This window comes from Salvelinus namaycush, chromosome 11 (genome assembly GCF_016432855.1).
Source record: "Salvelinus namaycush isolate Seneca chromosome 11, SaNama_1.0, whole genome shotgun sequence".
Classification (NCBI taxonomy): Eukaryota; Metazoa; Chordata; class Actinopteri; order Salmoniformes; family Salmonidae; genus Salvelinus; species Salvelinus namaycush.
In genome coordinates, this window is record NC_052317.1 from 14,656,112 (window position 1) to 14,680,152 (window position 24,041).

The 24,041-nt window shown below is 44.2% G+C and overlaps 1 protein-coding gene across 1 annotated transcript in view; it reads left to right on the top strand.

Annotated features, from left to right (window-relative positions):
* The window catches only part of LOC120056304 (glypican-3-like), a 232,856-nt gene extending 213,950 nt beyond the window's left edge, over positions 1-18,906 (top strand). Inside the window, exon 10 of the mRNA XM_039004544.1 lies at positions 15,829-18,906. Coding sequence (XP_038860472.1) covers positions 15,829-16,004 — 176 coding nt within the window. The 3' untranslated portion in view covers positions 16,005-18,906. The remainder of the gene's footprint in view (positions 1-15,828) is intronic.
* Positions 18,907-24,041: the final 5,135 nt, after the last annotated feature.

Here is a 24,041-nt window from a genome sequence, read left to right on the forward strand (position 1 = left end):
TGGAAGTTACCTGTGGTGCTGATGTTTAGGCCTAGGTATGTATAGTTTTTTGTGTGCTCTAGGGCAACGGTGTCTAGATGGAATTTGTATTTGTGGTCCTGGCGACTGGACCTTTTTTGGAACACCATTATTTTGGTCTTACTGAGATTTACTGTCAGGGCCCAGGTCTGACAGAATATGAAGATCTAGGTGCTGCAGGCCCTCCAGGCCCTCCTTGGTTGGAGGCAAATGCGCCAGATCATCAGCAAACAGTAGGTTTGACTTCCGATTCTAGTAGGGTGAGGCCGGGTGCTGCAGACTGTTCTAGTGCCCTCACCAATTAGTTGATATATATATATGTTGAAGAGGGTGGGGCTTAAGCTGTATCCCTGTCTCACCCCACAGCCCTGTGGGAAGAAATGCGTCTGTTTTTTGCCAATATTAACCGCACTCTCTCTCTCTCTCTCTCTCTCTCTCTCTCTCTCTCTCTCTCTCTCTCTCTCTCTCTCTCTCTCTCCGTCCTCCCAGCCCCATCACCCCTGACATTGAGCTCTGTGTGCCTGTCCTGTCTCGCTCTCTCTCTCTGTCTTTCTTTCTTTCTCTCTGTCTCCATAGCCCCAGCGTTAATACAGTCTGTTCTGTTTTCCCTGAGGTTTCACCTGACACACTCATCCCTGGGGTTACAATAACTCATAAGACATTCCTGATTACCTCGTATATCTCAAGGTTTTGATAGTTTGCTCCTTTCGATATTAATGTATTGTATCTCTCATATTCCACACATGTTTTCCTGGAGCGGCGTCTGGCAACACGAATCAAACGTCCACTGCTTCAAGAGGAATTCACAATTTCCTCCCTCAGCCTTTTTTTCAGACAGAATGCCGCTAAGAGGATTTAGTTGTGGAGCTCAGCTGAAGGAGAGAAAGAAGAGAAGAGAGGGAGAAAAAGAGAGAAAGAGAGGGAGAGAGAGAGAGAGGAGAAGGAGAGGAAAGAGAAGAAGAGAGCGAGAGACAGGGAGAGAGTAATAGGGAGGAAGAGAGAGGGACAGAGAGAAAATGGCAGAAAGAAAGAGAGGAGAGGAAAAAGAAAGACAGAGACAGGGGTGAGTGAATGAAAAAGCGAGAAAGAGAGAAGAGGGAAAATATAAGATTGATAAAGATAAGAGAAAAGAGCAAGAGAGAGAGAGAGAGAGAGCAAGAAAGAGAGAGAGCAAGAGAGAGAGAGAGCAAGAGAGAGAGAGAGAGCGAGCAAGAGAGAGAGAGCGAGAGAAAGAGAGAGAGAGTTCAGCACCAGACCTCTCTTTCAGCTCTAGACTGCATCTTTGTGCACCGGGGTTATGGCTATAACCCCAGCTTGTATGAATTGACTACGAATGCAGTGTGTGTGTGTGTGTGTGTGCACGTGCATGGGTGTATGCGGTTTGTGTGTGAATTGTACCTGCAATGCTCTGCAGGTATAAATCTGCCCTGGCAGTGACCTGAGCATGTTTCATATAGAGGGATGAAATGAGGAATGCTCTGAGAGAGAGAGAGAGAGAGAGAGAGAGAGAGAGAGAGAGAGAGAGAGAGAGAGAGAGAGAGATAGAGAGAGAGAGAGTGAGAGAGAATGTGAGTGTGAGAGAGAGAGAGAGAGAGCGAGAGAGTGTGAGAGAGAATGTGAGAGAGAATGTGAGAGAGAATGTGAGAGAGAGAGAGAGAGTGTGCGAGAGCGTGTGCGAGAGCGTGTGCGAGAGAGAGAGAGAGAGAGAGAGAGAGAGAGAGAGAGAGAGAGAGAGAGAGAGAGAGAGAGAGAGAGAGAGAGAGAGAGAGAGAGAGAGAGAGAGAGAGAGAGAGAGAGAGAGAGAGAGAGAGAGAGAGAGAGAGAGAGAGAGAGAGAGAGAGAGAGAGAGACACAGGTCTTTCCACTGTGAGAATAATAGGCTCAATGAGGGGTTTCGTGCCTCTGCAGATGGGACAGATGGGAAAGTTTGCACCCAGAATACACCTAGCTCTGGATGGATGCTGCAGCATTGTACACACACACACATTGTATCCTAAACCATCGCCTTGTACCTTGTCGTTGATTTCCCAGTGGTTTGCGGTTAACGCAACAACGACCATCTCCGTTAGGCCCATATATCACATTATATAGAAGCTGTAGAAACATCTTATTACATGAGTTCTAGTGATCAATCTAATTACCTGAATCATTTATTTCATCCACCACCCTCTCACTAGCTCTTTGTCCTTCTGAGACAAAAGTTCTGAGAAACTCCCAGAATGCATCACGTTCTGCAAACTGTGTTGGTGCAAGACACACACAAATAGGATGAATGTATAGGCAATGGGTCGCTTTCACTAGGCACAAAACGGACAAACAGAACTATTTTAAATGAACATATTTGATCTATAACAAGAACACTTGTCCAAAGTGTTTTTCAAGTGATCGTTACAGAGTGGTGCATGCCTTAGACCACTGCGCCACTCGGGAGGCTTACTAATGGAAGAAAACTGTTCCGGAGGATTCCCAGGTTGACGCTTACTCTGTCTACAAAATAAAAAATGTTGGTATAGAAAAATAATACTGTATATCAAAACTCCTGACATCCAGTGCTACATGAGTGTTCCTTTAACAATTGGGGAATGGGAAAAATAAGCCCACGCTTATAACAGAACTGGAGATGAGAGAGAGAACTTCAGGCTCTCAAATTTAAAAAAGCATGCAGACCTGATGGCATCCTAAATGAGATGCTCAAACTCACTAGTGCAAAATTTCAATTGGCTATATTAAAACTGTTTAATTTGATCCTGAGTGTAGGTTATTTCCCTGACATCTGGAATCAAGGACTCATAACCCCAATCTTTAAGAACGGAGACAAATTTGACCCTAACAATTACAGAGGCATTTGTGTGAACAGTAACCTGGGGAAGGTTTTCTGTAGTATTATAAATGTAAGAGTTCTAAACTTCCTTAATAAGCACAATGTCTTGAGTAAAAGCTAAATTGGATTTATACCAAAACATCGCACAACTGATCATATTTACACCCTACACACCCTGATAGATAAACATGTCCACCAAAATAATACCAAAATATACGCTTGCTTTATCGACTTCCAAAAAGCATTTGATTCTATTTGGCATACAGGACTGTTCTACAAGGTTATTGAAAGTGGTGTAGGGGGTAAAACATATGACATAATTAAATCAATGTATACTGGCAATACATGCAGCATTAAAATTGGCAAGACAATAACTGAATTCTTTAACCAGGGGCAGGGCCTTCGTCACTCTTCAATATTTACATCAACGAATTGGCCACTATTCTAGAAAAATCCCCAGCCCCTGGTGTTAGTCTCCACAATTCAGAGGTTAAATGCCTACTCTTCGCAGATGACCTATGCCTGCTGTCACCCACAGCACATGGCCTACAGCAGAGCCTGGACCTGCTAGAGCAGTACTGCCAGACCTGGGCTCTGGCAGTAAACCCCAAAAAGACTAAAATAATGATTTTCCAGAGAAGATCCAGATCTCAGGGAATTAGACCAAAGTTCTCAATTGGTACAAAATATATAGAGTACTGCACACACTACAATTACTTAGGTTTAAAAATAAGCTCAACTGGACACCTTAATGAGGCAGTGAATGGCATTCTACGCCATTAAAAAGCTAATTCAAATTGAAATACCTATTAGAATTTGGCTAAAACTAATTGAATATGTCATTGAACCAATTGCACTTTATGGCAGCGGGGTGTGGGGTCCACTTGCAAAACAAGATTTAATCAAATGGGACAAACACCCCATTGAAACCCTGCATGCAGAGTTCTGTAAGATTATCCTACATGTCCAGAGGAAAACTACAAACAATGCATGCAGGGCAGAATTAGGCCAATATCCACTAATAATAAAAACTCAAAAAAGAGCAATTAAGTTTTGGAAACGTCTAAAATACAGTGACCCCCTCTCATATCACTACCAAGCCCTGCAATGCCAAGAGTTGAGCAAAGAAAAGAGTCCCCTCATCCAGCTGGACCTGGTGCTGAGTTCACAAACCTGTTCTACTAACACACTGAAGCCTCAGGACCAGAACATCCAATCAATCAGGATAAACCAAATTACAACACAGTCAAAACAAAACTATATTGCTTATTGGGAAACACAAGCACAAACACAAAGCAAAATGCAGTGCTATCTGGCCCTAAATCGACAGTACACTGTGGCTAAATATTTGACCATGGTTACTGATCAAAACCTTAGAAAAACCTTGACAAAGTACAGGCTCAGTGAGCACAGCCTTGCCATTGAGAAGGGTAGACACAGGAAAACCTGGCTCCCTGTAGAGGAAAGGCTGTGCAACCACTGCACAACAGCAAAACCTGAGACGGAGCTGCATTTCCTGACAAAATGTAAAAAATATAAAACAATTAGAGAGTGTCATTTCCCCAAATTTGAAACCCTTATTCAAGGTTTCAAAGACCTCTCTGATGAGAATAGGCTACCCGTCCTGTTGGAGGAGGATGCAGAGAGCAGTGGGTTGGCAGCGCACTACATTGCTGCCTGCCATAAGTTGAGGGACAGTGTCTGACAGACCAATCAACCTACACATGTCCTCTACTGTATGTTTATTGTTATTGTTGAATGTATGGTTATTTTGACACTTGGTTATTGTTGTTACTGTTGTCCCGTTGACAATTTTGATTCTCATTTTTATTTTTAAATTGTAAATATCCAAAATAAGCTTTGGCAATATGTTCATTGTTACGTCATGCCAATAAAGCAAATTGAATTGGAAAAAAAAGATTGAGAGAGAGAGAGAGAGCTGGTTCTGGGGCTCTGTTCACAGACCCCACAGAGACCCAGGGCAGCAACACAATTAGACCCAACCAAATCATGAGCAAACAAAAAGATAATGATTTGGCACATTGGAAAGAATTATCTCAAAAAACAGAGCAAACTAGAATGCTATTTGGCCCAAAACACCGAATACCTGACCACTGTGACTGACCCAAATTTTTAGGAAAGCTTTGGCTACGTATAGACTCAGTGAGCACAGCCTTACTAATGATAAAGGCTGCCGTAGGCAGACCTGGCTCTCAAGAGAAGACAGGCTATGTGCACACTGCCCACAAAATGAGGTGGAAACGGAGCTGCACTTCCTAACCTCCTGCCCAATGTATGACCATATTAGAGACACATATTTCCCTCAGATTACACAGATCCACAAAGAATTTGAAAACAAACCCAATTTTGATAAACTCCCATATCTACTGGGTGAAATACCACAGTGTGCCATCACAGCAGCAAGATTTGTAACCTGTTGCCACAAGAAAAGGGCAACCAGTGAAGAACAAACAGCATTGTTTATATATCTTCCCTTTTGTTCTTTAACTATTTGCACATAATAGGACATTTGAAACGTCTTCATTCTTTTGGAACTTTTGTGAGTGAAATGTTTACTGTTCATTTTTATTGTTTATTTCACTTTTGTTTATTGTCTACTTCACTTGCTTTGGCAATGTTAACATATGTTTCCCATACCAATAAAGCCCTTAAATTGAATTGAGAGAGAGAGAGAGGAATGTCAATAACACAAAAACATGGAGACTGCAGAGATATGGAATATTGTGAAAAACATGACTGTGTTTATCAGGCCCACGGCTGATATTGAAGTGTCTTTTCTTACGACCTCCTAATCAGATGCATCCCATTCATTGTGGTCAAAACAATGGCAGCAGTCTGATTGGGGATACGTGATGGCTTTGTCTATTGTGTTCAAAGGGAACAATAACCATTGGTGTTGGAGTCCCATTTCTGTCCTTAGAGAGTGTCGCCTCGCTCCTCTCTTCAACCCTCAGCCTCTGTGAAAAACATACAGATGCATACACGAAACACACACACACACACACACACACACACACACACACACACACACACACACACACACACACACACACACACACACACACACACACACACACACACACACACACACAAATACACACAAATACAGGCATGCACACACACAGAGAGAGAGAGAAGGTTTTAATAGCCCACAGATAGCCCACAGTTTATAACAGTTCTGATACATGGTTTTTAGCCAAGAGCATGACAGAGCTGATGACCTGACAGCTACCCGCTCTCTCTCTGTCTCTCTGTCTCTCTGTCTCTCTCTGTCTCTCTCTCTCTCTCTCTTTCTCTCTCTCTCTCTCTCTCTCGTCGGAGTGCATGCTGGGAGTGAGTCGTCAAGCAGGAGTGATTGTGAGAGCGACTGGAATTCTTTTCACTCTATTGGGTGTTGGTGTGTATATATATATATATTGATTAGTTTAGTTGTTTTAAGGGTATCTTGTCTAACTATCACTAAGCACGTATAGGGGTGGTGGGATCGTTGAGGTTGGTTTTCGCGAGGGCACAACCAGCGGGTGGGGCTGGTTGCAATGGCCACTCGCGGAAGTTTGGAGTTTGAAAAACTTAGTCGGCGGCATGGAGTAAAGATTCCTGCTGCGGCCGGGTGTTCAGTGGAAGAATGTAGTTTGGCTGTGGGTGCTATCATTGGGTATGATAGCATCAAATCAGCCTCAAGGATGAATAGCGCTGTAGTGATATTCTTAGATTCCATTGAAAAGGTGAATAAGATAGTTGAGAGGGGTGTTGTGTTGCGGGAGACACAGACGCCGGTATTTCCGCTTATGAATCCGGCGAAGAAAGTTATATTTTCTAACGTGCCACCATTTGTTAGAGATGAAGTGTTGGAGCGAGAGTTATCTCGTCATGGTCAAATCGTATCTACAATAAAGAAGGTTCTTTTTGGATGCAAATCTCCGTTGCTGAAACATGTCGTGTCTCATAGGAGACAAGTGCATATGATCTTAAAAAAGGACGTTGATGAACTGAATTTAGCGTTCAGTTTTAAGATTGATGGATTTGATTATGTCTTCTACGCTTCTACTGAATCAATGAAATGCTTTGGCTGTGGAAGAGAGGGGCATTTGGTGCGTAGTTGTCCCGAGAATGAGCGCGCAGAGCCCGGTAGTAGCTCTAGTGCTGGTGCAGCTAACGCACCACTGCGAAGGGATGAACATGCTAAGGGTGCAGGGGAAGGGAGAAGGTGGGCAGATGTGGTTGGAAAAGTAGGAGAGGAAGGCATTGTGGATACGGGGGCAATTGTGGTAGATCAGAACAAAGAGGGAGGGGAAACAGTCGGTGAGATTGCGACTGCCGTCGCTGAGGTGGTGCTGGAAAATGAAATTGGAGGTCAAGAGGAGATTGAAATAACGGAAAAGGAAGCAGCTGTTTTTAAAGTATCGAGGAGTAAGAGGAAGAATTTAAGGGGTGGTGAAGGGTCTAATTCTAAGAGGAAGGTAGAGATTGATAAATTAGTTGAGGATGAACAGGTTGTAGAGATGGTGGAGTTTTCTTCTGGGGAGGATAGCGAGAGTGAGTCATCTGACGCGTCACAACAAAATAGTGAGATAAATGGGGTGGAAGGGAGGTATGGGATTAAGAAGGTACGTCAATTTCTGAAGTTGACAAAAGGGAAGAAATATATGCAGGATTACAATGTAACTGATTTTTTCCCTGAAAGTGAATTGTTTATTGAATCAGCAAAGTTTCTGATGTCAAAAATTACAGGGGGAGGTTTGACAAGCCCTGAAATTGCTAGACTCAAGAAAGTGGTCACGAGAGTGATAAGTGATGTAAATTCTAAAGAAAATGAAAGAGTTCAGTTGCAGCTTTAACTCTGTAAAGAGATGTGGTGTCTGTATCTTCCTCTGTATATTTTTTTCATCCATGAGCAGTTTTAAGATTTCTTCTTTAAACGTAAATGGGGCAAGAGATGGTAAAAAAAGAGCCATAGTGTATGAGTTAATTAGGGGAAAGGGAAGTGACATACATTTTCTACAAGAAACGCATAGTAATTTGGAAAATGAAGTTATGTGGCAACAGGAGTGGGGGGGGGACAGTGGTGTGTAGTCATAAAAACTCAAAAAGTGGGGGTGTGGCTATCTTGTTCTCAAAAGGGTTTTTGCCTTTGTCATATGAGGTTGAAGAGGTAGTTGAGGGGAGGTTATTAAAAGTTAGAGCAAGGTATGAAAACATCACTATGTGTCTGATAAATGTATATGCCCCAGTGGTGGCAGTTGAGAGGGTATGTTTTTTAGAGACATTATCAAATACCATTGAGAAATGTAACAATGAAGATTATTTATTTATTGCTGGGGATTTTAACTGCACAGTCAGCGATTTAGATAGAAATCACCAAGAACCTCATATAGCCTCAAGGACTTTTTAAAAACGCCTCATTGTAACACATGAACTGTGTGATATTTGGCGGAGTCAACATGGAGGCACAAGGCAGTACACCTGGGCGCATGTGAGAGAGAACACCATCTCTATGGCCAGGTTAGATAGGTTTTATTGTTTTGAGCATCAATCTCAGGTCTGTAAATCAAGTGTGATAACCCCAGTGGGATTTTCTGATCATTGTTTAATAACAGAGGTGGTGTTCATTAACGATGTAAAACCCAAAAGCGCATACTGGCATTTTAATATAACTTTATTGAGTGATGCTCACTTCAGGAAATGTTTTAGTTTTTTCTGGGAGAGGTGGAGGTCTCAAAAGGCCAGTTTTGTATCCCTTCAACAGTGGTGGGATATAGGGAAAATCCAGATTCAACAATTCTGTAATCAATACACGAGGAATGTCACCAAGGATATCACCAGATCAATGAAAGCCCTAGAGTTTGAAATAGTGGAACTCATGACGTTGGTTGAGACCACAGGAGATCGAGGCCATACTCAGGCCCTCAAGAGGAAAAAAGCTGCATTGGCAGACCTGCTGGGTATCAGAGCACAGGGGGCATTGGTGAGAAGTAAGTTTCAGGGAATCTCTGAAATGGATGCCTCATCCAAATTTTTCTTTGGTTTAGAGAAAAAGAATGGACAAAGAAAAATTATTCATTGTCTCAAATCAGCTGTTGGACAAGAGCTCACTAGCCCTAGTGAAATTAGAAAGAGGGCAGTAGAGTTCTATGCTGAGCTCTACAAGTGTGAGTACAAAGAGGATAAAACAGTGACACAGCAGTTCCTTGATGGGCTCCCACAGGTGGCTGCAGAAGCTCAGGGTGAGCTTGAGCAACCATTGCCTTTGCAGGAGTTATACACTGCATTAAAAGGCATGGAAAATGGAAGGGCACCAGGCATTGATGGGCTTCCCGTTGACTTTTTTAAGTCTTTTTGGGCTATGTTGGGAGAGGATTGGCTAGCAGTAGTTAATGATAGTTTAACCGGAGGGTTACTACCAATAAGCTGCAGAAGGGCTGTCCTCACCCTACTGCCCAAAAAGGGTGACCCTAGGGAGGTGAAGAACTGGAGGCCGGTGGCTTTATTGTGCACTGATTATAAGATCCTGTCAAAGGCTTTGTCCAACAGGCTGAGGGAGGTGATGGGGCAAATCATACATACGGACCAGTCCTACTGTGTTCCTGGCAGGCAGATAGGGGATAACATTTCTCTGATTCGTGATTTTTTGGACGTCTCTAGGGCTATTGGGTTGGATGCTGGTCTAATTTCAATTGATCAGGAAAAGGCATTTGACCGAGTTGAACATCAATATTTATGGCACACGTTTGAGGCGTTTGGGTTCAGCTCTGGTTTTATTGCCATGATAAAGGTGATATATGGTGACATTGAAAGTGTATTGAAAGTTAACGGTGGTTTGAGTGCTCCTTTTAAAGTGTGTAGAGGTATTAGGCAGGGATGTTCTTTGTCAGGAATGTTATATGCCATTGCTATAGAGCCACTACTAAATAGCATTAGAAGTCGCATTGAAGGGGTGTACCTTTCAGAGGATATTCCTCCTATTCGTCTCTCAGCCTATGCTGATGATGTAGTTGTTTTAGTGAAAAATCAAGCGGAGGTGGATAGTTTGAGTCTAATGGTTGATCGTTTTAGGGGAATATCCTCTGCAAAGGTAAATTGGGAAAAGAGTTGTGCTTTACAGATTGGAGAATGGTCTGGAGGGATCATGGCTTTGCCAGGGGGGCTGGAATGGTGTAAGGGAGGTTTTAAGTATCTTGGAGTGTACCTAGGAGATGAGGGGACTATGGAAAAAAATTGGATTGGGGTGGTTGAAATGGTGGAAGGGAGGATGAGGAGATGGCGTTGGTTGCTATCTCGTATGTCATATAGGGGGCGCACTATTATAGTTAACAATGTGATTGCCTCTGCACTGTGGCATCGGTTGTCAGTTTTAGAACCACCATCTGGCCTTCTGGCTAAGATACAGGCAATTATTGTGGATTTCTTTTGGGATAAATATCACTGGGTTCCACAAAGTGTTTTGTATTTGTCAAAAGAGGAGGGGGGACAAGGTCTTGTACATCTTGCTAGTAGGGCTGCTGCTTTCCGGTTTCAGTTTATTCAAAGGTTGCTTTATGGACCGGAAAATGTGGTGTGGAGAGGGGTGGCAGGTCTTGTATTACAGCGGGTTGGAGGATTAGGTTTAAAGAAGGCTTTATTTCTGGTTGATAGTAGCCAGATTTCTAGGGAGGGAGTACCTCCGTTTTACAGAGGCCTTCTCAGAGTGTGGAGCATAATGAAGGTGTCCAGACGAACTTCAGCGGAGTCAGTGCATTGGCTGTTGGAGGAACCTCTGGTGTATGGGGCAAGACTGGATTGTACAACTGCAGCTGTTCCACATTTCTCCAAGATTCTGGTGAAGGGCAAAATCATCACCTTAAAACAGTTAATGGCCATGGCTGGGCCCGCCTTAATGGATGGAAGACGGGTGGCTGAACATTTGGGGGTGAGGTCGGAAAGGATTGTCGGACAACTGCTGGGAAGTTGCAGGAAGGCTCTGTCAGCGGAAGAGTGGGGTATGCTTAATAGCCACAAGAAGAAGGTACAAGATGAAGATGTCTCATTTCCAAGACTAGGGATTACACCAAATATCCCAGAGTCAGAAAGAAAGGCGTTATTGCTGGATTTGAGAGGGTTGGAGGAGGTGGGTTTGGATGAGGTGAATGGGAAGGACTTGTATAGGGGGTGTGTCAAGGTGTTGAATAAAGATAAATTGAAAAATAGAAAAGACACTCCATGGAGGGTAAAATTGGGAATTGATGACAAGGTAAAGCCAGCATGGAGAGCACTGTACAAGCCACCGTTACAAAAGGGTACTGGTGATATGCAATGGAGGGTTTTACATGGCATCATTGCAGTTAATGCTTTTGTATCTGTTATTAACTCAGATGTTAGAGATGGATGTCCTTTTTGTAATATAAGAGAAACCATTTTTCACTGTTTTATGGAGTGTGAGAGGATAAAACCTCTATTGGAAATGCTGGAATCTTTGTTTAAAGCTGTAGGGGAGATTTTCAATAACACTGTTTTTATTTTGGGGTTTCAATATAGTAAGCAACAGAAAAGAAAATGTCAACTGTTAAATTTTATTTTGGGACAAGCTAAGATGTCAATTTTTCTGAGTAGGAAACATAAGATAGAAACGGGATATGGGCAGGATGTAAGATGTGTTTTTAAAGGATTAGTGAAAGCAAGAATAAAAGTGGATTTTGAGTTCTTCTCAGCTGTAAAAGATCTCCCATTGTTTGAGGAGAAGTGGGCCTACGAAGGAGCGCTTTGTTTTGTAGAGGAGGGGAAATGATTTTTTGTTGATGAAATAAGTTGAATGTATATGTTCTTTTGTATTTTTATTTTATTTATTTTGTTTAGGAATTACATTTGTTGTTTCATTTCTGAAAAGGCAGTGTGTCATTATTTATGTTAACACTTGAGTATAAAATAAAGGTTTTATAAAAACTCAAAAACTCTCTCTCTCTCTCTCTCTCTCTCTCTCTCTCTCTCTCTCTCTCTGTCTCTCTCTCTCTCTGTCTCTCTCTCTCTATCACTCTGTCTCTGTCTCTGTCTCTCTCTCTCTCTCTCTGTATCTCTCTCTCTCTCTCTGTCTCTCTCTCTGTCTCTCTCTCTGTCTCTCTCTCTCTCTGTCTCTCTCTCTCTCTGTCACTCTCTCTCTGTCACTCTCTCGCTCTCTCTCTCTCTCTCTCTCTCTCTCTCTCTCTGTCACTCTCTCTCTCTGTCTCTCTCCATCTCAGAGTTATGTGCAGTAGTCATCTCTAATCTTTTTTGTAATCCTGTATTAGGGGAACTGAGGTCTAGGTGGATCCACAGAAGGAGAAATTGGGAGAGGGAGAGAGGAGGAGAGGAGAGAGGAGGAGAGAGGAGAGAGGAGGAGAAGGGTCAAGAGGGATGCAAAGAAACGAGATGGGAAGATAGGGAGTAGAATGGGTAGAAAGAGGGGTGAGAGGGGTGGAGAAAGGACAAAAAGAGAGAGGAAGAGGGGAAGTGCTAGAGAAAGGAAAAGAATGGAAGTGAGGGATGGGGCACTTGAGAGAGATCTCCTCATTCAGACAGCTCTTGCTCAAAGTGGACCGAGGGTGTGTGTGTGTGCGCGCGTTCACACGCGTGTGTGTGGAACGTCGATATATGCCTTTATTCGGGCACTCACAAAAGAAGGACAACGATGGCACAGCACTGGGCGCGAACTCATGATGCTCGGCGCGGAGAGTGCTGTTTAGACCACTGCGCTACAGCAGTTCACAATGCTCTAGAACGCCGTGGAAATACTATGAATATCGATGATACCTCACACATCGTTTTTGTATTATTTTGTATTAAGCCTTCCTCAAACCATAGCCCTAACCAGAACCACAACGCCTAAAAACGTTGAGATGTTTCTGTTTTAACTCTGTAACCTGCACGGAATTAACCGTGTAACCATGAGGAATTAATGCGTCAAAAGTTGAATTTTAAAGGGAAACTCTGGGCTCCTGTTGGATGTGTGTGGCAGGGTTGGGGTCAATTCCATTTCAATTCCAGTCAATTCTCTTCAATGCTTTTTCAATGTGGGTGTAGGTGTGTGTCGGTGTGTGAGGTTGTGTGGGGGAGGGATTGGGTTATGTAGGTGTGTGTTGGTGTGTGAGGTTGTGTGTGGGAGGGATTGGGTTATGTAGGTGTGTGTTGGTGTGTGAGGTTGTGTGGGGGAGGGATTGGGTTATGTAGGTGTGTGTTGGTGTGTGAGGTTGTGTGTGGGAGGGATTGGGTTATGTAGGTGTGTGTCGGTGTGTGAGGTTGTGTGTGGGAGGGATTGGGTTATGTAGGTGTGTGTAGGCGTGTGAGGTTGTGTGGGGGAGGGATTGGGTTATGTAGGTGTGTGTTGGTGTGTGAGGTTGTGTGTGGGAGGGATTGGGTTATGTAGGTGTGTGTAGGCGTGTGAGGTTGTGTGGGGGAGGGATTGGGTTATGTAGGTGTGTGTTGGTGTGTGAGGTTGTGTGTGGGAGGGATTGGGTTATGCAGGTGTGTGTTGGTGTGTGAGGTTGTGTGGGGGAGGGATTGGGTTATGTAGGTGTGTGTTGGTGTGTGAGGTTGTGTGGGGGAGGGATTGGGTTATGTAGGTGTGTGTTGGTGTGTGAGGTTGTGTGTGGGAGGGATTGGGTTATGCAGGTGTGTGTTGGTGTGTGAGGTTGTGTGGGGGAGGGATTAGGTTATGTAGGTGTGTGTTGGTGTGTGAGGTTGTGTGGGGGAGGGATTGGGTTATGTAGGTGTGTGTCGGCGTGTGAGGGTGTGTGTGGGAGGGATTGGGTTATGTAGGTGTGTGTTGGTGTGTGAGGTTGTGTGGGGGAGGGATTGGGTTATGTAGGTGTGTGTTGGTGTGTGAGGTTGTGTGTGGGAGGGATTGGGTTATGTAGGTGTGTGTTGGTGTGTGAGGTTGTGTGTGGGAGGGATTGGGTTATGTAGGTGTGTGTTGGTGTGTGAGGTTGTGTGTGGGAGGGATTGGGTTATGTAGGTGTGTGTTGGTGTGTGAGGTTGTGTGGGGGAGGGATTGGGTTATGTAGGTGTGTGTCGGTGTGTGAGGTTGTGTGTGGGAGGGATTGGGTTATGTAGGTGTGTGTAGGCGTGTGAGGTTGTGTGTGGGAGGGATTGGGTTATGTAGGTGTGTGTAGGCGTGTGAGGTTGTGTGTGGGAGGGATTGGGTTATGTAGGTGTGTGTTGGTGTGTGAGGTTGTGTGTGGGAGGGATTGGGTTATGTAGGTGTGTGTTGGTGTGTGAGGTTGTGTGTGGGAGGGATTGGGTTATGTAGGTGTGTGTTGGTGTGTGAGGTTGTGTGTGGGAGGGATTGGGTTATGTAGGTGTGTGTTGGTGTGTGAGGTTGTGTGTGGGAGGGATTGGGTTATGTAGGTGTGTGTAGGCGTGCGAGGTTGTGTGGGGGAGGGATTGGGTTATGTAGGTGTGTGTTGGTGTGTGAGGTTGTGTGTGGGAGGGATTGGGTTATGTAGGTGTGTGTTGGTGTGTGAGGTTGTGTGTGGGAGGGATTGGGTTATGTAGGTGTGTGTTGGTGTGTGAGGTTGTGTGTGGGAGGGATTGGGTTATGTAGGTGTGTGTTGGTGTGTGAGGTTGTGTGTGGGAGGGATTAGGTTATGTAGGTGTGTGTTGGTGTGTGAGGTTGTGTGTGGGAGGGATTGGGTTATGTAGGTGTGTGTAGGCGTGCGAGGTTGTGTGTGGGAGGGATTGGGTTATGTAGGTGTGTGTAGGCGTGTGAGGTTGTGTGTGGGAGGGATTGGGTTATGTAGGTGTGTGTTGGTGTGTGAGGTTGTGTGTGGGAGGGATTGGGTTATGTAGGTGTGTGTTGGTGTGTGAGGTTGTGTGTGGGAGGGATTGGGTTATGTAGGTGTGTGTAGGCGTGTGAGGTTGTGTGTGGGAGGGATTGGGTTATGTAGGTGTGTGTTGGTGTGTGAGGTTGTGTGTGGGAGGGATTGGGTTATGTAGGTGTGTGTTGGTGTGTGAGGTTGTGTGGGGGAGGGATTGGGTTATGTAGGTGTGTGTCGGTGTGTGAGGTTGTGTGTGGGAGGGATTGGGTTATGTAGGTGTGTGTAGGCGTGTGAGGTTGTGTGTGGGAGGGATTGGGTTATGTAGGTGTGTGTAGGCGTGTGAGGTTGTGTGTGGGAGGGATTGGGTTATGTAGGTGTGTGTTGGTGTGTGAGGTTGTGTGTGGGAGGGATTGGGTTATGTAGGTGTGTGTTGGTGTGTGAGGTTGTGTGTGGGAGGGATTGGGTTATGTAGGTGTGTGTTGGTGTGTGAGGTTGTGTGGGGGAGGGATTGGGTTATGTAGGTGTGTGTTGGTGTGTGAGGTTGTGTGTGGGAGGGATTGGGTTATGTAGGTGTGTGTTGGTGTGTGAGGTTGTGTGTGGGAGGGATTGGGTTATGTAGGTGTGTGTAGGCGTGTGAGGTTGTGTGTGGGAGGGATTGGGTTATGTAGGTGTGTGTTGGTGTGTGAGGTTGTGTGTGGGAGGGATTGGGTTATGTAGGTGTGTGTTGGTGTGTGAGGTTGTGTGTGGGAGGGATTGGGTTATGTAGGTGTGTGTTGGTGTGTGAGGTTGTGTGTGGGAGGGATTGGGTTATGTAGGTGTGTGTTGGTGTGTGAGGTTGTGTGTGGGAGGGATTGGGTTATGTAGGTGTGTGTTGGTGTGTGAGGTTGTGTGTGGGAGGGATTCGGTTATGTAGGTGTGTGTTGGTGTGTGAGGTTGTGTGTGGGAGGGATTGGGTTATGTAGGTGTGTGTTGGTGTGTGAGGTTGTGTGTGGGAGGGATTGGGTTATGTAGGTGTGTGTAGGCGTGCGAGGTTGTGTGGTTGCACGTAGGCCTACAGTACATTTCAATTACTGATTACACTCCCATTCAACTATGGTTACAAATAGCAGCTAAAAATTGCTTTACTGTGTATGTCTTTTATTATCTTATCTTGTCCTCTCTCTCTCTCTCTCTCTCTCTCTCTCTCTCTCTCTCTCTCTCTCCCAGCCCCTGATGGTCGACCAGAGGTTTCCAGCGACAAACCCGTAGGAAGTAACCCTGGTGGTCGTGCTCCCCCGGTGGTGAGGGTGAGAGGTGCAGGGTGCCCCCTTGCCTGTCTGTTTCTACCCACGGCCCTCACCCTCCTCCTGGTCACTCTGGCTCTACAGTGGAGCATGCTGTGAACAAATCATAGTGCCCCCTACTGACCTGGCCCCATCCACACACACAGTAGAGACTACACCCCTACACCACCTCCTATGTACCCCAACCCCAATGCACAGACTGGACTGGGGTAGAGGAAGGAGGAGGGGTGAAGAAATGCGAATAGGACAGAGAGAGAGGGAGGAGGGGGTGAAGAGAAAAGTAGAGAGATGTGTGTGTGTGGTGGGGTCAGTGTGGATGGGGACGGACAGGGACTGTGTTGTCCCCATAGAGACGTGAGTGTGTGTGTACGAGCTCCTCACAGGCAGATTGTTACAGTACTCAGCCTGCTGCTTCCTGTGTGTATGCTGTGGACTAGGCTCCTCCACAGCTCTCCTGCTCTCTGCTTTAACAATGCACTCACATTCTCTGCCACTGGGACGGACTACCACGCAGTGGGACGGACTACCACGCAGTGGGACGGACTACCACGCAGTGGGACGGACTACCACGCGGGACTTCTGGGCCTCAATATGCAAAACTCGCTCACATACTCACGTGCACGCTTTCACACACACACACACACCTACACTAACACATATGCAGGCAAGCATGCATACACTCACGCGCGCACACACTTTTCACTCTGCTGCTGGTTTTTCTGTGTTGTCAGCTACAGTACTTACCTCTGTGGATACTTTTCATCTTTAGCCAATCTTCTCCTGGGTTTCAACGCCATTGGGCAGAGTTCACTTCATTTTAAAACCCTCAACTGTTTATATGCTCTAAAGGATTAATACATATAAGAAATGCATGCTGGATTAATAATACAATCACTTTCCACCAGGCCAGCGTAGCCGATTGGACCCACTCTAATTGATTAATCGTAATCCACATCATCATTTTGTATTGCCTGTTGCTGCAGGGTTATTTTCCTTCTGTAGCAAACTGGCTCAAATGAAGATCCTACGTCTGTATGCAACAGTAGAATGTATCGATCTCATTGGTAGAGAAGGACAGACACGCACACGTTCGTCAGACGCGGCATGTGTGTGTGGGTGGCATGTACTGTGTATAGACTGATTGATTTGTTTGAGTATATTTAGATATCGTTCTATTGAACTCTCCCAACAGCAGCCCTTTATTGATAGAGTTGAATGGATGAAACGTGTCTGAATAGATTCTATTTTGTTTCTATTTTGTTTCCTGAATAGCTTTGAATGAACTGTGCTTTTCCCCGTATTAAATGAAACGCAATGCAATAGTATCAGAGATATATTTTGTATCACGACTATACCAAGAATGTACACGTGTCTTTTCATACACCAACATGCTATATGAAGTGTTGGCAACTTTCTTTCACCAGAAACCATCGGTCAAAGCCTGTTTGTACATTGTTGATTTACTATTGTTCGTCGTTCCTCCATTTTTTGTTGTTGTCTGTGTTTCGCTCTTTGAATTGCACATATGTATGTCTACCCTTCATATAGTTATCATTGTTTTGTTACGTTAGTAACTTGACACCGTGTACTGTATTACATTGAAAACAGTCTGTTACCTCTACGAAAAAACAACAACATTGTTTATGTTTTTAACAGCCTGATACTTAATTTCATGCTACTCTGCATCTCTCTCTTTATCTCCCTCTCTCTTTATCTCCCTCTCTCTTTATCTCCCTCTCTCGCTCGTTCTCACTCATCTGTCTCTCTTTTCCATAACCCATTCAATTACTTTACTTCTGTTTGGACAATGTGATCAAAAGATGTAACCAGCTTATTCTACAGTTCCCATATTAACCCATATTTAGGATAATAACCGTTGAACAATACATTATATCACTAATGCAGAAACATACACAATGCAGTTACATACATGGCAGGGCATTTCTATCGCTTCATCAAAATATTCAATCAAACTTGTTGTTTGATTTAATATTTTGATTGAAGTCTGTTGTATTTTTATTTTATTTTTTATAAGGGAATGTTTCTTTGGTTGGTACCGTAGAGGTTTGTACACTTGAAGTGATAAGAACCAGGAGAATGAATGTCTCAAAAAACACAGATGTTTATACTGTTTAGGCCAGTCGGTTTTTGCTGACCACGGGATCTGACGAGTGAAAACTATGCTACATTCAGCCTACACCTGGTTCATGTTCAATAGGGCACGCAAAGGAAAGTGAAAATGAGACGTTATCATGACCTCTTTTTTAAGTTTTTCTTCTTGCTGCCTAATGAACACAACCCTCGCCTCCTCTTTCTGCTGACAAGGGCGTGACCTATATTGGGCGAAAAGTACTTGCTGTGTCTCCAAAGTTGGAGTTGTGCATTGCTTCCCGCAGTTTCTGTATCGAACTGAGTTGGCCTAATGCAAAGTTGGCCGTCAGACATTTTGTTTTCAGGCCACATTCAGAGCTGTACTGTCTACACATCACATGGTCACTGTCCTCTCTGCTGCATTTCTCATCTACCATTTCCTTAACTCGCATCCAATGCATTCAGATCACTTACTATAGCATGTGTATAAATGTATATATTTTAAGTCCCTCTCAATTTGTGGTTTCATTTCCTTTCTTTTATATTGGAAACATCACAGTGTAAGAAATGTGGTGTAGTATGGTATATCACATTTATTCTACTATAATGCTGTGCTGAAGATTTTCCCCATCAGCAAGTTTACTATCGTAATGGCCATTGAGTGTGAATGCAGTGGACATTTGCCTGACAACTGATATGGGCTCTTTCTCAATTAATCTTTCTCCTATTCCTTGTATCCTCTCTCCACGCCTCATTCTCAAACCGCTTTGGAGAAGAAAGCGAGCGGAGGGACCTTGGACCTTCTCCAATAGGGTTGAGAAGGTGGTGAGGAATCCCGGAAAGACTAGTTAAGATAGAGCCATTGTTTTCATCCTATATGACTTATTGCTTATTAAAGGGCTCCCACTGTTACTGCCGAGTCAACATAGCCTTCTATAGAAGTTCATCAACACAAGCAAGTCAAAACCACAAGAGTCATTCCAATGGTTGGCAGGTATTGAGGCAAGTCTTCCAGGGGTGCGTGCGTGCGGGTGCGCTAACGAGTGTGTGTACGTATAGTCGTGTGCGTGAAAGCCTATGTGCGTGTATGTGTGCGAGCATGCTTATAATGTGTGAAAATATGAGTGTAAGTACAAGCATTCCTTCATCAGCGATGCAGGTTTTTAATTCAAAATGTAATTCAATTAGGTCAGGGTTGGCAGCATCCCACGTAGGCCACCCATGGCAGCTGTGGGGTGCTGAGACGTGTTGGGTAGTGTGTAAGTAAGGACTCTTTCTTCACCACACACATTTATGTACTTCTGTCGTTGAGCTCTTCTTGTGTATTCATGTTCTGTATTGTGTCATGTTTCATGTTTTCGGTGGACCACAGGAAGTGTAGCTGCTGCTTCAGCAACAGCTATTGGGGATCCTAATAAAATACCAAATACACACACACACCGCCAGGTGCCCAGAGGAGAGAACATCCTCACACTGTTAACCTGCCCTCTGTAGCAGACAGCATGATGGGAAATGGAACTGACAGGTGAGACAGCCAATCAGTGAAGAGGAAAGGAAAGGGGGGAAGACAAAGAAGGAGTACGGGGAGAGGTGAGGAGTTTCTTCTGACACGTTCTCAATGTAAAAGTCTTTAAAATATTATGTCGGCATTTCCAGAAATGTTGATGATATTAGATATAATGTCAGATATACAGTAACCTCAGGGGTAAGACAGTCAGGTCAGGTCAAGAGGTTTCTAAAATGAGAGTTGAGAGGGTTGATCTGTGGACGTGTGTGGGCTCCCTGTGAAGGAAACAGTAGACAGCAATGCCCTTCCACCCTACCACCTGTCTGGGTGTTCTTCAGACAGCGTTAGGTTGGTTACCCGCCTGGGTAACTCCCGGATAGGGTTACACTATCCTAAAGACTGTCTGTCCTAAAGACTGTCTGTCTGTCTTTTTCCACTGCAGTGGACCTGAGCCCTCTGCTTCCTCCTTGGTCCTTCTGAAGAGTCACCCAAGCTGAGCTGCTTGAGTCCACTGATTTGTTGACCTGATCTTATGTCACAGACATCTCCAGTTCTCCTCCTCTCTCCACCCCCTTTCCCCATCCGTTTGGTAGTGAAAGAGCACAGTCTCGTGTGTGTGTGTGTGTGTGTGTGTGTGTGTGTGTGTGTGTGTGTGTGTGTGTGTGTGTGTGTGTGTGTGTGTGTGTGTGTGTGTGTGTGTGTGTGTGTGCAACCAGGCCAGAGACTAATATAGCTGGTGCCACTGAAGCGCTGATGTGGGCTGCGGTTGAAAATAGACCAGACAGACCAGGCAGGGAGCAGCTGTGACCCTGGATCCCCCTCACTCTCACTCTTTACATGTACACGGTGTGTGTGAGTGTGTGTGCATTAATATGTGTGTCTGCCCATTTTTTCTGGCCTGAATAGTCAGCACTGCAGAAACCCAGCAAGTCAGCCATCTGAACACAATGTGGGCTCCGTCTTTAATTGGATTGCAATATACTGTCTTTGATCAGCTGTGTGTTTTATAGACTAGGAAAGGAAATGGAGATACCTAGTCAGTTATAAAACTGAATGCAGTCAACTGAAATGTGTCTTCCGCATTTAACCCAACCCCTCTGAATCAGAGAAGTGCAGGGGGGCTGCCTTAATCGGCATCAACGTCTTCAGTGCCCGGGGAACAGTGGGTTAACTGCCTTGCTCGGGGGCAGGACAACAGATTTTTACCTTGTCAGCTCGGAGGTTCGATCCAGCAACCATTCGGTTACTGGCCCAACAGTCTAACCACTAGGCTACCTGCCGCCCCTAACTAAACTGCTTACGGACACACATTGCATTCACTTGCGTCAGTATCAAGCTGTACCCTCAAATAAAGTCATTAGTCATGTCTCGTCTCTCTCCTGTCAGAGACCAGTCAGAGTACTCATCCAGAGATCTAATACTCATCCGTATAGATCAGCACCCTGTTTCAGTGTGGCGCTCTGGACTAATACAAATGTAGAAACTTCATTTGAGGCAGTTTGCTACAGCAGGAAAATAATCCTGCAGCAACAGGACATGTTAATTATTATTTGGATTATAATTAATGGACATTTTTGTAGGAGTTGATACATTTCTCAGAAGGGAAAATCAAGTCTGAAATGTCATAGTGGAAATTACAAACTTGAAAAGCCTTTTTAGACCTCAAATACACGACAAGTTCTCCCTCAACAGGGTGATCAAATTAAGATCCTACTCCTCTCTCGCTTTCTCCATAGACAAGTATTTAGGCATGCACACACACACACACACAGATCTTCTACTCATGTGTGTGTGCGTCAGTGTAGGTGAGATGACAGGGACGTTCCCAGGCACAATGTAGTCCAATTAATGTTGAGCCTGTGAAGTGTCAGTATGTGGCCTTGGACTGTAGACTGTCCTCTCTCCTCTCATCCTCCTCTCTCCTCTTCTCTTTATTCCTCTCCTGTCTCCTAGCTAGACACTGACTCACTGTCTCTCAGTAAGAAGCGTGAAATAGAGTCACGTTTGTGTGTGTGTGTGTGTGTGTGTGTGTGTGTGTGTGTGTGTGTGTGTGTGTGTGTGTGTGTGTCTACATGTGTTCGTGTGCAGTGTGTGTGTCCAGTCTCAGTGCAGGCCAGGAAACTACCATTACTGATCTGTTTTCACACTGATGGTTTTAACAGTGGGAGGTGTGGTCAGGCTACAGATGTAGGACCTTAATTTGAGCCAATTTGCTACAGCAGGAAAATTCTCCGGCAGCAACAGGAAATGTGAATTGTTATGCGGATTATAATTAATGGACATTTTTGTAGGGTTTGATGCATTTTTTTGTACGAGAAAATTAAGTCTGAAATTTAAAAGTGGAAATTACAAACTTTTTAAACCTCAAAAAGTTCTCCAGCAAAGGGGTGTTCAAATTTAGATCTTAAATCTGTAGTGTCGCCCGGCCATCTAATGCGTTCACAGTTACAGTGGAACGATGGGGAATGTAACTACTGTCGTAAGGCAGTGAGGAGTGTTGTAAACGATGATGGTGATAATGGCGATGACAATTAAGTCAACGACGGTGACGAAGATGACAGTGATCATAATGCATGATGATGATAATGACAAACGACAATCAGAACTTGTTTGCCTGATGTAGTGTTATGAGTGGAGGACGTAAGCCCTGATCCCACGTGCTCTAACGTTGGTCACCCCTAGCGTTGCAAAGGGAGGTACTGAAAACATTCAAAGTTCACCAGTTAAACTACCAGAATTTTGATATCTTTCAAGAATTTGATGTAATCTATCACAAGACATCTAATGGCCCTTTTGGGTACTTCAGATTATCACAGGTGTCTGTAATAATTTCTGGCCCTCTGTGTGGCCTCATCACATGTGAAATATATGAAATCATTAAAGAAGATGATAAAAAAAACAAATAGATAGTAAAACATTATCCTAAATATAACCATCAACTTAGTGAATACCATTGGTGTTTAGTATGATGGTTTCAGCATGAAATATCCTTTAAAAAAATATGTTTTACAAACTTGTATTTATTTTACTATGTCATTTGTATTTGTTTTCAATGTTTTGGCGTCAAACTTGTGGCAGTTGTGAAAAAAGCAAATAGTTGGAAGAGTTACAGAGTTAATTGAAATAATCCCGTTGTTCATTAATTAGGCTATTTTCTCTTAACCATATGGTCTATCTACTAGAAACTCATGGACAATATGGACACAGATATAATTAATGAATACTATATTTATATATATTTTTTAAGTTATTCAAATACAAATGACCAAAGTTACGATAGATTGCCGTGGTTTTCTGTTAACTACCAAAATTACCGGTAGCTTTGCAACCCTAGTCGCCCCAGCCCGAGCCAGGACAGAACGACAGTGGGTGCACCATCACGCCACATGTCTCTAAGGACACATACCTCTGCCATTACTCTGGCTGTGTGTGTGTGTGTGTGTGTGTGTGTGTGTGTGTGTGTGTGTGTGTGTGTGTGTGTGTGTGTGTGTGTGTGTGTGTGTGTGTGCGTGTGTGCGTGTGTGCGTCTGCGCGTGTGCGCGTGTGTGTGCGTACATGAGTGTGTAGATCGAACACCACTGGCTAATTCTGGGCAATTATCTTCCATAAATAGCAACATTTCCTCCATTGGAACTTCCATCCAGCCAGCCAACCAGCCATACAGACTCTGAACTAGCCAGCCAGTCACATCAGTTGAGAGAGCTACAGTAGCTGTCAACATCGATGCCATTGTCACCACCACTAACTCACTACTGGGACTATCCTTCCAGCAGCAGTGACTTTTCCAGCCAGAAGTGTCTTTAAAGTATTCCTGGGGCTGTTGGCACATGCTGCTCTCTGCTCTGTTGTCACACAGACACACAGTTACGTTTAGCCAGAGGCTAAAGGAGGAAACGGGACTGGAGCTCTGAGAGTTTCTACCCTGGTCCAAGATCTGTTTGTGCTGTTTTGCCAATAGCACACACAGATCTGGGACCAAGCTACAGAGTTTCTGCTCAAACTGATCAAACAACCACTTTGCTCAAACTAACATACTGTGACATTCTCCAACATTTAGATCACAAATGCTGTATGTATTAATACACTACATTGACTTCATGTCCTTTGTAGTCTGATCCCACTTGGCACAGAAGTCAATTCAACCTCTATTCCACGTTAGTTCAACGTGGAAACATTGTGAAAACAATGTCGATTCTTCCAATGGATGCCCAGTGGGATGTGGCATTGCAAAGAGGGGATGGGAACAGGTAAAGGAACTGCCCACTGGGCACAAACCGCTTGTTTCAATGTCATTTGTCAACATATTGTAACTTGGAATCGACATGGAAAATACAGTACATTACATGTAAAAAAAGTCATCAATGTAAACTGTTTTTTTGATGGTAAAATTTCAGCCACAGGATTAATTCATCATGGTAACCAATTTTCAACATAGATATACCTTGAACAAAATATGTTGAATTTGTACCCTTGGAACAATGTCAGATGTCAATTATAAGAGAAAAAACAATAGCCTGGGCAGTACAGCTATCCCTTCA